The sequence below is a fragment of the Bos mutus genome, chromosome 22 (genome assembly GCF_027580195.1).
Source record: "Bos mutus isolate GX-2022 chromosome 22, NWIPB_WYAK_1.1, whole genome shotgun sequence".
NCBI classification, from domain to species: Eukaryota; Metazoa; Chordata; class Mammalia; order Artiodactyla; family Bovidae; genus Bos; species Bos mutus.
In genome coordinates this window covers 37,071,906-37,088,146 of record NC_091638.1, presented here as the reverse complement: position 1 = coordinate 37,088,146, position 16,241 = coordinate 37,071,906, and the positions used below count along the sequence as shown (strand labels likewise).

The 16,241-nt window shown below is 39.5% G+C and overlaps 1 protein-coding gene across 2 annotated transcripts in view; it reads right to left on the bottom strand.

Annotated features, from left to right (window-relative positions):
• Positions 1 to 16,241, bottom strand: part of ADAMTS9 (ADAM metallopeptidase with thrombospondin type 1 motif 9) — a 162,907-nt gene that overhangs the window by 118,706 nt on the left and 27,960 nt on the right. For both annotated transcript variants that reach the window (XM_005903770.3, XM_070359683.1), the window contains exons 5-11: positions 14,635 to 14,718; positions 14,418 to 14,533; positions 13,352 to 13,392; positions 13,124 to 13,229; positions 8,590 to 8,736; positions 7,053 to 7,194; positions 3,171 to 3,278 (exon numbers count right to left, since the gene is read on the bottom strand). In XM_005903770.3, the coding sequence (XP_005903832.2) occupies positions 3,171 to 3,278; positions 7,053 to 7,194; positions 8,590 to 8,736; positions 13,124 to 13,229; positions 13,352 to 13,392; positions 14,418 to 14,533; positions 14,635 to 14,718 (744 nt within the window). The remainder of the gene's footprint in view (positions 1 to 3,170; positions 3,279 to 7,052; positions 7,195 to 8,589; positions 8,737 to 13,123; positions 13,230 to 13,351; positions 13,393 to 14,417; positions 14,534 to 14,634; positions 14,719 to 16,241) is intronic.

The window sequence follows — 16,241 nt, the reverse complement described above, 5'->3', positions numbered from 1 at the left end:
AGTATTACCATAAACCAGAGCAGAATAAGGGCATAGGTTAGGTAACAATGGATTAAAATGTCCTTATAGAGTCCCTTCTTAAAAGAAAACCTAAATAAAACTCATCTGCAACTTAAATATTTCTTACTGATAGGACCATTGATGGGGGTTCAAAGGGAAGGGAGAACCTCAGAGGAAGAGGGAAGAACCTGCGGTGAAAGAGGCTGGAAATGGGGACTGTTTGGCAAATATGTATCAAGTTAATCTATTTTACCAGGAAACTAAACAAACAATAATTATATACTAGAAAAATAATTACATCATAATAAAGCATTAAGCAACTGGTGGAGCTGGAGCCAAAATATAATCGGCCTTCCCTAAAAGCACCCAGAATCATTTAAATGATATTTTACATAAATGTTTTTCTGAAGAGACTGGAAGAAGGACTTGGAGGTCAATTTTGTTCCAAAGAAGCTTAAAATACAAGAGTTTCAAACCTCAGATTTACAAATAGGGTTAAAATGAAAATGTTAATGGACTTAAGAAAATGGAAAAAATAAAGGGACATGAGAGAGCCATTCATCAAAATAACATTGTGTCAGCAGTCCAAGACAGATTACTGCTGAGGGAGCAGGGCAGAGAGAAGAGAAAGGAAAAAAATTTAACCTAGCAGCAAAGGGAGTTAGAATTTGCTAGAGAAAAGGATAAGGTTTTACTGCCAATTTGATGAAAACAAAACAGAATGGAGAAACACAGAACATTTGTGCAAACATATTCACCATCTTATTTGTAAAATGCATAAACGCTCTTCTGGGAAATAAACACACAAACAGCCATGTCTTTAATATAAGCTACTAGACTTAGCCACTCTACTAAAACAAACTAAAAATGTACCCATCATGTTCTCTGCATAGCTGCTTTTCTGAAAGTGTTCAGAGTTTGCCCTTTGGAATGCCTTGAAATCTCTTGCTTTTGCTGAACAAACGCTTACAAGGTAAATGTTTTTTTGAAAGATCTCCCCAAACCCCCCATTTATCAGGTATGAGATTATACTATAATCTTTTATCTTCTGCTACTGTTACAAAAACAGAAGATTAGAAAAAGACACAACAGACATCTTCTCAAGTACTACATGGAGCTTGGTAGCCTGTACATGACTATTTTACTAAATACAATTCATGTCATCATATGATTGACAGTTCTTCTTTGTTAAGGTTTTTCCATCAGTAACACGTATCAGATTTAGACATAACAGGTGGATATATCAGATTGACTAAGAACCATGACACAATACCAGTGATATCTTTGAGCTCAAACAGACTCAATTTAAATGAATAGTTGGCTGGTTCCAACTCACATCAGCTAACTAAGTTGTCAACCATGTCTACTGTCACTTCCCATCAACTGACAGCAGCTGTATGGGTGACTACGTGTAGAAGGACTCTGAAGCTACATCCTCACTGAGGAAGAACAAGCGAATTCTGATGGCTAACGTGGAAGCCTGGGAACCATATTTCCGCTCAAACCTAAGATTCTTTGGCCATCAACAACACACTGAGTTAGATGTTTTGCAAAAAGTGAAAGTTCACTCTGACCAAATAGATATATTTCTTTCTAAGCGAGTGACAGTGGCAGTGCAAAAGCTGTTATGCTTATGTCCTTACACAGTTTTGTTAGGCTGCTCTTGGAGAAAGCTGTATTCTCAAATGCTGAGGTCCTAGCTGTAGAGAAGTGAGACCAGAGCTGACAGAGTAACCAAGCTAGGTCAATACAAAATCATCTTCATTGCAACTTTATAAAACCACTCTAGTAACATTTAAAAAATTGAAATCACTCTAAGAAATGAGTGGATAAGCTACTAGTTCTCCTGCTTGACCACAGAAACTTCAAGAGCTCAGTGAGCTTGAGTTATGGCCACAGCCTGCAGCTGCAGAGCCTGCGGCCCCTTCAGGCACAGAAAGCAAAGAAGAAACAAGGGGAGGGAGGAGGGTGTGTGAGGACTCCACCCTGAGTGAGGCTGAACGACCTTGGGAAAGTCAGACTCTTGAGAGTCCCTTGGACTGCAAGGAGATCAAACCTGTCAGTCCTGAAGGAAACCAGTCCTGAATATTGGTGACGGACAGGGAAACCTGGCATGCTGCAGTCCATGGGGTCCCAAAGAGTTGAATACGACTGAGCAACTGAACTGAACTGAACTGAAGTCACTTCTCCTTTGTGTTCCCTATCTATAAAATCAGGGATGGGATAGGTAAGTTCCTCATCTCTGAGGACCGCATGTTTCCATGAAAACACTGGGAGCTACTAAGTGGAAAAACAGAAAATCAGATGAGGACAAAATAATAAAAGTGAGTAAAGTGGATGATGAGAGAGGTGAGGAGAAAGGAAAAAACTTAAGTAAGGATGATATGAGACGCAGATATAGTACAGGGATTGCATCACAGGTAAGTGACAGAATACCATTTTCTTTATGAATTTAAAAGTCAGGTTCATATCTAAAACTTTTGATAAGTAAATCCTTAACATACTACCCTTTTTTTTTCTTAAAAGATAGACACCAGGTGCAAAATGTTACATTAATACTACTTGTAGTTGTTGGGACGTTGTTATCACTAGGCTATACAAGAAGCAGATTTTGTTTGGTTACTAACAAATAAATGGGAACTATTAGAACTAACTCAGAATTTGGATTTGCAAATAACCCAGGTGACATCACAGCTCCATTAAGCGATCAATACTGGCTGGGAAAAGCCTAGTATCCAAGTAGTGAACACAGTAAGTCTTTCTGTATTTTCTTGATTTTAAGATATTCCACCAACTTAATAACAGCCTTTTTCCACTGCCACTCTAAGAGAGAGAGAGAGAGAGAGAGAGAGAGAAAATATGTGCTACCTCACATTAAATGTTCCCATAAATTGAAAAGCATGTTGGAATTTCAAAAACATTAAAAATGAGAAAAATATGTCTAATAAATTGAGGAAATAATGATAGCTATGTCCCTTGTGTCAGTTTTAGGCTGTAAGGTAAGTTTGCACAATTTTCAAGAGCAAAGATGAACCTCCTACCTCAAAAAAGTATTATGCATGCTGAAACACTGCATTAATTTATGTTCTCAACAATGGTGACTGAGCCTACAGCCCAGATCTTGCCCACATCTGCCCCAAGACAGAAGGACAGATCGGGGCGTTACTTGCCTTTCCAGGCTCATCACACTCGGTCCCATCAGCCCAGGGTGTGTGCTGAGTTCGGCAGCCTTTGTGCGCTCCATCCACGTTATTGCACCAGAGCCGTCTGCACTGCATCTGCGCAATTCAGTTGAAGACAATTCAGTGACAATGTGATTCAGTGACATCAAGCAAGGCAAGGATTGCTTTCAACAAATGTTTTGCTGGTGATGTAGAGTATAGGTTAGAAAGGGTTTTTTTCTCTTGGTCTGATGAATGATAAAATATTCCAATGGATACAGAGAGCAGCCCACAAGACACACTTCTCTGCCTGGTAGGGTTTGCAGGGATGTCAAAGGGAAACTACTGTGCAACAGGAACATACAAGATGCCATTTGGTCCTAGTAATGTCTCCTCAAGTTACAGATGAGGAAACTGAGGCTGGCAGAACAAAGGGCAGGTCAGTATCACAATGGAAATGTATGATGTGAGTTTAGGTTTGCAATGAGCTATGACTGGCAAATAGATGGGGAAACAGTGGAAACAGTGGCTGACTTTATTTTTCTGGGCTTCAAAATCACTGCAGATGGTGACTACAGCCATGAAATTAAAAGACACTTACTTCTTGGAAGGAAAGTTACAACCAACCTAGACAGCATATTAAAGAGCCGACACATTACTTCGCCAACAAAGGTCCATCTAGTCAAGGCTATGGTTTTTCCAGTGGTCATGTATGGATGTGAGAGTTGGACTGTGAAGAAAGCTGAGCACCCAAGAATTGATGCTTTTGAACTGTGGTGGTAGAGAAGACTCTTCAGAGTCCTTTGGATGGCAAGGAGATCCAACCAGTCCATTCTAAAGGAGATCAGTCCTGGGTGTTCATTTGAAGGACTGATGTTGAAGCTGAAACTCCAATACTTAGGCCATCTGATGCGAAGAGCTGACTCACTGGAAAAGACTCTGATGCTGGGAAAGATTGAAGGCAGGAGGAGAAGGGGACGACAGAGGATGAGATGGCTGGATGGCATCACCGACTTGATGGACATGGATTTGGGTGGACTCCAGGAGTTGGTGATAGACAGGGAGGCCTGGCATGCAGCAGTTCACGGGGTTGCAAAGAGTCGGACATGACTGAGCGACTGCACTGAACTGATGATTGGAGAGTGAGCAACTGAACTAAACTGATGATTGGAGAGTGGGTTTTGATTTCTGTTGTGATTAGTTTTGGTTTGACTTGATGTTAAAACTGGTATTTTTTCCTACTAAGCCATACATATTATGTCAGAAGAAAGAAGGGACAAAATATCAGTAATATTGCAGGCATATAAAAAATATGAACAGTAACATAATGGATACCCATATGTCCACCTCCAAAATTAAGAAAGAAGACAGTTTATGGGCCCAGCCTTGAACACTCATTCTCAATCCCAATCGCTTCTCTTTCTCCACATAGGTAACCATTGTTCTAGTGATGCTCACCATCTCACCATTCCCATTGCTTTTACTGTGTGTGTGTACATGTGCTCAGTCATGTCCGACTTTGCGACACCATGGACTAAGCCTGCCAGGTTTCCCTGTCCGTGGGATTTTCCAGGCAAGAATACTGGAGTGGGCTGCCATTTTCTCCTCCAGGGGATCTCCTCACTGAGGGACCAAACCCGTATCTCCTGCATTGGTAGGTAGATTTTTCACCACTGAGCCGCCTGGGAAGCCCACTGCTTTTACTACAAATGTTTAAATATCTACCGATAATGCACAGTCCTTTGGCTTTAAACAAACGATGCTATTCAATATTTCAGAACATACAGAGGCATCCTACAATTTGCTATTTGCTTCCTCTATGCACTGTGATTTTTAGAGTCATCCAAGTTGATATATTTAGCTCTATTTCAGGCCATACTATTTTTTTTCTTGTAGTGTAGCTTGTTTTATTTATGCCACAAATATTTCAAAGAAATTACAAAATACTCAAATGGAGAGAACACAGAAACCACAATTTCTAGGTGTCTACTCTGTTTACACTGTGTAATCTCAAGGCAAACTACTCATATATACATTTAGCTTCAAGATACATATAAACATAGCAAATCAGAATGTACTCTGCTCTGCCACAGTGAAGTGAAACACAACTTTGAGGACAGTGAACAAGATACACGCAAAATATGGAAGAGCAAAACTCAACTCCAAAGTAAGGTAGGAAACCAAGGAGTTGGACTTCAAATACACTGCAGAGGCCCAGGTCTCCTACGCAACCTGGAGCTGACCAGGTGAGCTTTTCAGGTTGTGGGTTTCCACATGGAAGAACCCCAAGCGGGACAAGGCGAGAAAACCAATATCTAACGAGAAAATGCCTTCAGACAGTTTTCAAGTACAGACTTCAAAGTACTTCACTCTCTTCTTTGGAAATGTGGATGATAGAGGACATGAAGAAGGTTTAACTGAACAGTAGGCATCATGGAGTGGCAAAGAGTCAGATACAACTGAGTGACTAAGCACACACGCACAGGCATCATGTCCTACCCAAAGGGAGAAGACGAAGGGCAGGCAGGAGCGGGGCATCTGTGTAGGAGCTGGGAATACCAGGAGCACCCGGCAGGAAGGGGCCTGGCTCAGAGGTGAAGAGTCTGCAGCGAGAGCCTGCCCAGGTGTCATGTCCCTCCTTAGCCAGAAAGATAATTGTTCCCATGATGATGAGAATAAACCATACTCACAGTAGAAAAATTCAGAAGGTACTATTTTTTTGTTTAATAGAAAAAAAGTTTTAAATGACCCAGTCTTTTCTGAAGCTCTTATCCCCCTTTTATATTGAGAAAATACTCAGTAAAATAATTCTTTACCCTGGTATTTTAATTTAAAACTATAGCTGAAGCATGTTCCCATGTACAGTCACTTTTCAATTTTTGTATGATATTATTCCATTAAATGGAGATGGTGCAGTGGTCAAGAAGCCGCCTGTCAGTGCAGGAGACGCAAGAGGCTCAGGTTCAGTCCCTGGGTTAGGAAGATGCCCTGGAGGAGGAAATGTCAATCCACTCCAGTATTCTTGCCTGAGATATCCATGGACAGAGGAGCCTGGTGGGTTCACAGTCCACAGGGTCACAAAGAGTTGTATGCGACTGAGCAATTGAGCAAGCACACACATAAGTTTGCTTAACCTTTCTATTCTTGTGCTTGTAGGTCACTCCTAATGTTTGCTATCATGAATAGCAGAGAAATAAATATAATCATGGATACATTTTACACAAAATATTTTGTTATTTTCATGGAATCACTGTTCACTGGCTATCTCTGAACCTCTCCCAGAAAAACACCCAAAGGAGTAGAATGGGGCATCCCATAGAAGAACAGTTCTGCTAAGCCTCTTGTTAACCACTGGATCATATCATTGGTCCAAATGTTCATAACACATACATCAAAGAATCACACACTTGCCAGCTGAGCTACCACCAGAAATGATTTCAAGCCCCAGGCAGTCATAGGACATGGTCTTGACCAGCTAAAACAGGGAAACAGTTTTGTCTCAAGAGTTACTGAATCTAGAAGAGTCCCTATAATAAAAGTCTTCTGGACGAGCTGGTGGGAAGAAAAGGAGACACAGAGAAAAAAGGGCTGAGCTCTGTCATTACCAGTTCTGTTACTCTTCCCCTCCTGAGTCTCACTTACCCATTTATAAAATAAAAACCATAATGGTATCTTCCTTTTGGGTTGAGAGTGAAATGACAAAGTTCAGGAAACATCCAACACTGAGAACTATTACTGTTTATCCCCATCATCATCATTACTATTATCCTTAATAGTTAATGGACCACTCAATGAGTGGTATATGTTAGCATGAGAATCCAATGGAAAACTATGAATAAAAAAAAGTTCACAATCTGGTTATGAGGGTAGAGAGGGACCTCAGACACTTACCATATATGGGCACACCTGAGAACCTGGTCCAAAAATCAATTCACATTGTTTATTCACGTTGTAGAGGAGGCCTGGCAGTTGATGAGGCAAAGGATAGGGTCTGTATTCAGGTTCGTTAAGCAAACATTCGCCGTAACCAGTGCTGTGGGAAGCAGAAAAATACAGGTGGTAAGGGCAGTGGATGAGATGTGACTGTCAGAGTCTCCAAAAGACAGTGAAGGTCATTCTGTCATTTTAATGGTAGCAAAGATTGTTCTTTTGTTGTTTTGCTTTTGTTCTATTCTTTTCATCCAAACTTGAGTCCAGAAGCTGAAGTTCTACTTTTTGGTGTATACTTGTTTGTGGAACCACTGGCTACACATACAACATGCATGCATGCATGAATGCTCAGTCACTGCAGTTGCGTCCAACTCTTTGTGACCCCATGGACTGTAGTTTCCAAGCTTGTCAGTCCATGAGATTCTCCAGACAAGAATACTGGAGTAAGTTGCCATTTCCTTCTCCACGTATACAACCAGGGGGAAATGTATACCTGCTTCAGCCTTTATCACATTTCAGGGCAATTACTCTAAAATGTTTATTTTTGGTCATCTTTTCCAATAGAGTATAAGCTTCTTAGGGGTAAAAGCTTGTTTGGGGTGAAAAAAGTTTGTTTTTCACCCAAATATGGGATCCTGTCCATAGCAATCAGTGTTTAGTAAATATTTGCTGATTGAATGGGTAAGTGAATAAATGACTACAGTAAGAAACACTTTAGATCATCTGGTTGAAAAACAAAACAAAACAAAACCCCCAGCAACCTGCCAGTTCTTCCATGTTTCTGCAAACACATCGTCTGGAAAATTCACACCCAGTGAGTTCTGATTAACAAGCCCCCTCTTCCCTGTGGCTGGGGAAATATACACCCAGTGACCTTGGGATCATCACTTAACCTTCTGTACATCTGGGAGAGAAGAGCAATAAATCTGTGACACAAGGATATTGTATAAAGTAATTGGATCCTTGAGCATCCTGGTGGGAAACTTAAAAAAAAAGGCAAAAAAGGAGAAAGAGGGAAGGAGATAAAGAGAGACAGAGAGAGGATGTTTTTAATTCAACAACATGGAGGTCTGTGCAATTTTCATCTACCCTGTAATGTTCTTTGGGGATGTCTCACTTCCCTATCTCTTTCCAACCCCAAATTACTAACTTAGAAGCACATAAATATTTGCCTTCCTTCATCATGTTATCATATACATGGTCTCTTCCCCAAGACCTGAACAGATTTCACAGCTTTACTAAGAATGAAGCAACATTTACATATTCTCTTTAAGACCTCAACATTTTCTTCAGCTCAGTCTGCAATCTTCTAAGTGCTGGCGAGGACATGAACTACACAGATGTCAGAGAGTATTTTTCTTTTCCCTCCTCCCAGGAATGTCAACAAAAATAACAACTCAAAAGGAATGCTTGACTCTACGTTTTCTTTCCCACAATGAGTTCACTGCATGTAGGTCAGATGCTAGCATGAAGGCTGTACTCAAAGTTCGAGTCTTACTCTAAAAATTCAGTGATATATTTTCGACTACACTTTGACCACATCCAGGGGTTGGTGTTGAAGTTCAATGTTGGGGCCATGACGTGCTGGGGGCTCTTGATTCCTTCTTCTTTGCACTTATTGTTGTCATCATGAGGCATGTTGAACCTAAGGCCGAGAAGACAATGATAATAAAAAGTCAATAAACAATAAGGGACTGAGCTGTTATAATTGCTCTGACAACGCAGCTAAGAGAAAAAATTTAACAGACTACTGCATTATGGATAAGAACCTGAATCCTGGTGAGCAGAACAAAACTTACTAGAAGATTAAAGGTAGAGAGTAGAATAAAACATATTTCTGACTCAACTGAATATAAAGTGCCTTTAATGTAAAAAAAAAAAAGAAAAAGAAAAAGATGTGAACTGGGCCATTATTTGGCTTAGCTGTATTTTGTGGAATTGCAGAGGCTCTGCGTGTGCTGTAGCTGGTGCTAGAATACAGTAGTTGGAATTCCTAACAAGCTGTTAAAGGCCAATTTATAGAGTCAAGAATTTGGCAGGTTATGATAACACTATTCACATGAAGAGTCAGTCAAGTGTCAAAACCTGAAGCCAAAAGCTTTCTAATGAGAGGCTCACGGTGGGTCTTGGCATCTCCTCCTTTTTGGGTCAGGTTGACAAACGCTAAAACCATGTAAGTATACCGTTATAGAGCTATACAAAGTTCGTGCACAATAAAACCCATTAAGGAAAGCTGCAGCACGGAAACCAGAGGCGTGCCAATTCAGTTGGCTTAACTCAGAGATGGCAAATAGTTTCAAGCTTCACGCCAATGACAATTGATTGGTACTGGCTTCCTGAAAATCTGGGCACAAAAGAACTCTTAAATTAATCTAGGTTCCACCCCAAAAAATGGCTATGATGGAGTGCCAACGTCCTCTTGGGTCTGGGAGGGAACTCAGCAGCAGCATTAACACATATTTGCCATTCTTGGCTTAGAGAAAGGAAGTGGGGGAAAAAAATGACAGGAAGCATTTCTCAATCCAGAAACATCAGTTCTATGACCCACATGCCTTTCTCAGTCAGATAATTATCCACTGGGCAACAATCTCACAAGGGCTTTCCTCTCTGGATGACTATTCCTAATCACAAAACTGAAGCATCTGACTAACTTGGCACTTAGGCAGAAATTCCCCTTACGAGTTCATCTTTAGATATGAAAACAAGAAAGTCAGACAGAAGTAAACTCACTTGCTTTATATACAAATAAAAGCTGGAATAAAAGTCTGTGAGGTCCATCCCAATAATTTCTCATGTTTTATTTCCTTTTTCTTTTAAAACCTTAGGACCCTCAATAATGGCCAGATGGGAAAACTCCAACTCTCTTGGTTGGACTTAATAGTAATGGATGCTTAAGAGTCTATTTTCTTAAAGAAATGACTGCCCAGGATTCTAAAACCCAGATGCAGATTAAGTGTAACACCTCCATCAACAAACCTAATACAAGAAAAGCTTTCAAATCTTGCTTGTTTCTCTCTGGTGCAAAGGAGCTGGTGTTTATTCCCCACACCACCATGACTTGATAAAATCCAGTTTATTCCATCATGTAAACAGAAAACTTTTTTTTTTTTCATTCAAATGTCAGGCATGTTTGTTCGTAGCAGGGGTTATATAACAACCATTCATCGAGCACTTACTAAAAAATAATTAACAAGACTTTTTTAGCATTCACAATGCACTAGCCAGTGTGTTAAATGCATTTGATGTTTTATTTAACTTAATTACTTATTTGACCCAATGAATAGTACGCTATTACTATTCACATTTTACAGAAGAGGAAATTGGGAAGTAGGAGGTTTAACTATTTGATCAAGGTCACATGGTTATTAAGTGAGCTAGAACTGGAGTTTACTTCAGTCTAATACCTCCTGTTTTGGAATATATACAAACTACATTCTCTCCTGTGAGACAAGATATGGACAATTTTTCAGGAACACTGTGTAAGGATTTCTGTGTCCAGTAGAGACTCAATCACTTCCCCAATTCTTCCTGACTCTCAGATTCTTAGTGTCTATGAAGCTGGTACAAGAAGGCAGGAGCTATTTTTGAAGCATCCAATGACGCTCACCAAATAACAGGTTGGTTGCTTTTTCCTCCGAGCAGCTCTCGGATTTTATTTTATCAGAAAGTCATGACCATAACAACTTAACATTTAATTTTGAAAAAGTTAATTAGAAAAATTTGTTAGAGAATATGGTAGGAAATTAAAAACAAAAAAGATTTTCACTTTTCTTAACATAAGAACAAAGCTAACTCTAGGAAACAAAGTGCCCAAAAAAAAAAATAAATAAATAATTCACTAACAGGCTAGGAATACACTTTCTGTTTAAGCCACAACTTACATCATTCGCTGATTACTTGATTTCTTATTTCCTGACACTTTTGAGATAAGGTGTATATGTATTGTTTCCATCTTACAGGAAGGGAAATAGCATATATTTTCCTCAAGTCAAAAGGAATGTTGTAACAATTCAGTCCAGATCTTGGCTATCTGGCTACCTGCTGACTTCTACCCTAGAACTGGTGCTCCAACATCATACGCTCCTATGCCTTCATTAGCTACCACGATTTGGTTGGCTACTACAATTTGGTTAACTTAATATCTCTAAGTCAAACACACAGACTTAATATCTACTTTGTGGGGATTCTAAAGATTAAGGGAGATAATACAAATGAAAGCTCCTGGAAACATGTCAACAGCATAGTTTTTACAGGGGAGTTGTCTGTTAACTGTGAATTAAGACTTCTATATGGCATAAATATTTTGTTGTTGCTCTTTAAAATTCTTACATTCCTTAAAATGTCAATTTTATAACCTGGCTATCTAAAAGAGGTTTATAAACTCTTTTGGGGAAAGGAATTAATAGGAAGTTAATTATATTTCTTTACACAGTATATTTTTGTTAGCCCTATTTTGGGAGGAAATGTTAATTTGTTAATCAAATACACCGTTGCCCTTGGAATACATTCTTGTCTCTGTAACTCTCCTTGTTCCGTGTTCTGGGGCAGGAATAGCTTCCCCATTGAAACGTCACCCTATTCCTCACTATGAAATCTACATCCCCTATTTAAAGGTCTAAAGTAATTTACTAGGTATCATGTAAAACAAAGAAATGAAAATCCTCCAAAGATTCTGTTAAAATAAATATGGGGGAACTGAGATAAAATCAACAGCTGAGTTAAAATCAATACAGGACTTGTCAGAACCTTTACTTCATGGCATTTGGCCTTGGCACTCCAAACATGGCTGGGAAAAATTTTTTTTAATCACTGGATTACAACACCCTTATTTCGCCCCATGGACCATCCTCTTGGAATCAGCATAAGAGTACCAAACTTTGGGAAATGCTGGTAGAATCAGTAATTTTCAAATCTAGTTCCAAGAAATCCTTGAGTTTCATGAAGGTATTTGAGAAATCAAGGGACAGAGAGACAACTGACTAAGAAGGACTCTGATGCATCACAAAGGCTTAATTGAAAGTCATGCCTTTTTTATTCTGTAAATATTGAGCACGTGATGATATTTTCATTGGAGAATAAAAGGAGTGTGCTCTTAAAATATACTTGAAAATATATTCATTATATGTGGAATTGGGATAAGAGACTGTGGAACTGGGATTAGAGATTCCTCTATACATGCATATTGCATTACACCTACCATAGTACACTGCATATAAAGTGCCTTCAAAAAACATTTGGCAAATGAAAGAGTTTGCTTAATAGATGATGTTATCTCTAAAGTAAACATCTGACATGCAGATCGATACACAGCTATTTTTGAAAATTATTTCAAAAAGGTATAAGTAATTTAATCACTGTAGATAGAAAAGATAGCAGATAAAAAACTGGAATAATTTTGAGTAAATTTAGACTGTTTTGCCTCACATTCTAACAAGGCTTTGTCGCTAAAGAACAAAAAGGAAAAACCAATTTCATAATGACCAGACACTTAGTGATCATAAATAGGAAATGGTTTCTTTTTTCTCTGTATCTTTGCTCATTCTTTCCCCTGAAAGAGGGTCACCTCTGTTCTCAGAGGCTAGTATCTGAAGGACAAACTTGTATAACCAGAATCAGGAATCATCTGGGTTTGGGAAAATTGTGCAGGCCACAGCAATGCTGGAGGACCCTACTAAACAAAGATAAGTTTTCTGGGCTGATATACTCTCTGCTTCAGTGGAAGGGATAGAAAGACCCTCTTTCTTCCACTTTGAAGTAGGAAAGGAGCATATTAGACCTTGCCTGGTAAACCTGTTCAGTTAAGCCAAAGAGACACATGAGCTAAGGCTGAACAGGGTGCACTGCATTTACTCAGCTTTCTGAAGTCAAAGTCATTTCTCCCAACAAGGTTCAAAGCTTTTCAACCCTGCAAACTCAACTATGCCTCAAGAAGTGTCTTACACCTTTTAAAGTCCACTGAATGCTCACTGATGCGAAGGAACAAAAGCTTTAGGTCACTGCAAATGAAATGAAAATATGGAAAGGAAACATACACATGGCCCAGTTCGTGGGCTATTGTGAAAGCTGTACTCAATCCACTATCTTCACTGATAGAGCAGCTTCTGTATGGATCACAGATGGTTCCCAGTTCAGCCAGACCTATTAGAAAGGAAAACAAACAAACAAACAAACAAGGATTTACTTTAAAAAGCATTTGTGGCTTAGAAGAAAAGCATGTCATAAAGTGTTGAAGCCAGAGAGGATACACACAGTAGACTCACCTAATGTATCACATTTGTCATGAGCTCTGCAGATATCCTGTCTGAAAGCAAAGCAGACTTGCTTTAGGGCCTTGACACCCAACAGTAAACACCAATACAAGCAAACACTTCAGCCTTTCAGGTATTCGCACCACCACTACTTTAGAGATGGGGAGGGATGACAAAAAGCTAGTTAACAGAGCCAGGGGTTTGCAACTCAAAAAATTTATGAATCACTGGCTTACAGATTAAAAGTTACATTGAGTCGTCTCCTGTCAACCAGGGTAGCCAAGGGCAAATGAAAATCTTTCCACCCAGGATTTTCCTCATACCTTGAAACAAGTGATTCTACTTTCTGAAAAAACATTCTGAGAAGGTTATAAATGGCTTTCACTTAAGTTTAGTTAAGAATGTTTATGACCATATCAAAGATGTTGATGGAAGACACAACTATGCCAGCATATTTCTGTACTGTCTGAGCCACCAGGGAAGCCCAAGGCCAGCATACTTCTTTGTTGCCCTGCATAGCATTTTAAATATTTTGAACTAGAAGCTACCATTTAAAAACTAGGAGCGTTCACATTTTCCAAAAAAAAAAAAAAATCCTCATTTCTGGCTTCTTACAGAATCACAAAAGCTGGCAAGACTCTATGTATATCCTGCACAGTAATGACCAGGTCAATCTGAATGGCAGCTGCCCCCTCTATAAGGGCGTTTACTTCCAGGACTGTCTAACACACTTATTGCCTACTTGGTAACTATGGGTTAGTGGTTCTCAACCAGGTGTGACTGTGTCTTCTTCCCCATGCACCCTCAGAGAGCATCTGGCAATGTCTGGACAATAGTTTGGCTGTCACAGTCAAGAGGAGGGAGAGCTGCCAGTATACAATAGGTAGAGACAAAGGATGCTGCCAACCATCCCGCAGGGCACAGGGCAGTCCCCACAACACAAAACTATCTGATCCAAAATGCCAATAGTGCTAAACCTGAAAAAAACTGGACTAGGGGCTGGCTAGCAGCAATATACAACCTTATCCCATCAACTTGACAAGAAACTAAATACTGGAAGGATAAGACGTCCATATACCTCGTTACAAGAACCGCTGTATCATGCTGGATTCCACCTGGATGGTTCTTTGAATGCTGCCACTGGCAAAAGTTTTTTAATGTTGTCTGGGCATTAAAAGATATGGAAGGTCCTTCCTAAATACAGACAAGAATTATGGTTGATCCACTGTACCAACACCAATTAGATATGCCATTTAGGACACAGAGAGAAGCAAAAAGAAATAAAACTTTATTACCTGTTCATTATGAATCACAACTAAGTTCACAATAACAATATTAATTAAATTTCCAATACTTGGGTCTTTATAGATAGAGGCTACCTGCAACCGAGATAAATTTTTCAGTTAATTGTGAATTCTTTGTAAGCAATAAGCAAATCACTTCTTACACTGGTCTCCATGGCTTTTTATGGTTCATATAAACATAAGCATTTTGGAGTTGTGAATTTTCATTCAGTCAACAAATATTTCTTAAAAATCTCTTTGTAAAATGCACAGATGGCAGTTTCAGAGAGTAAATAAATGCAAGCAAGTTTAAGTTTCAAGGTGTTTTCCAAGGAAACCACATTGCCACATAACTTAGCAGTTCTCAGTGCCAAAACACTGGATATTAATTTTTGATTGAGCTTTTTCATCCCAGTGGAAGCTGGACTGCCATTTATGCAATCTCACATGGGCAACAAGCTTGCTAATACTGCTGGTGTACCAACCATTTATATTCTCCATAATCTGGTAACTTTTTTTTTCCTCCATTATTACCGTTAATTACGAGAGCTACACCCATTGAATGCTTGTCCAAAAACTGCATATGCCTTTGCATTTAGTCCCCATAGCAACACTCGAACTAGGTATGACCATAATCTTTGCTCAGCAAATGAGAAAAATGAGGCTCAGAGAAGCTAAGCAACTTGTCCAAGACTAAACAGAGAGTGGTAAATAGCAGAGCCGAATTCTCGAGCAAGATTAATTTGACCTTAAGTCCATGCTTGTCATTAAAATGCTTGACAGATCTGAATTTATGGGGTAGAAATGGAGTTGAGTCTGCAAAGGGCATGGCTAGGTTTTTCTTTCCCTCCACCAGAGTAGGAGAGGGCTGGGGCACATGGGACTGAACTTGAGGAAGGGGGTGAGGGAGAGTGGGGGGAAGAGGCAGGTGGGTGGGGGGATGAGGAACATAGCAGTGATTCACAGCACAGGTGAATTCACAGGGGATGCACAAGGAGAGCCACAGACCATAGAAAGGAAAGAAGAAACTCTAAATGGATGTTCCCAAAGGGTGGCTTTTCATATGCATTTGGGGAATGTAATACAAGTAGATTTCCATTCAAATAAACTAGGGTCAATCTATTAATAGGAATGCTAGCCTGAGGCTTAAAATGAATGAAGGCAGAGCATATGGACTATTATGGGACAATCTCCAATATTTCAAGACAATAGGAATATGTAAAACCATATTACATATGCTCCATCTCTGAAAAAATACACCCATACATGTTTGCCTAAGAAGTGTCTAGAGCTGCACTGTCCAACATGGTGGCCACCTGCCAAGTGGTCACTGAACAACTGAAATGTGGCTTGTCTGAACTGAGATGTGTTCTGAGTGTGAAGCCCATACTGGGCTTTAGAGTCTTACTCATCTCATTAATATCTTTGAAATAACATTTAGATATAAAACAAAATACATGATTAAAATTGGTTTTGTCTGTTTCTTTTGTGTGTGTGGCTAACAAAATTTTAAATTACATTCACCTATGTTTTTAAACATGGCTTGCATCAATTTCTATTGGGCAGTGCTGGTTAGAAACATGGGCAAATAAACTTGCCACATAGGTGGCCTCTGAGAG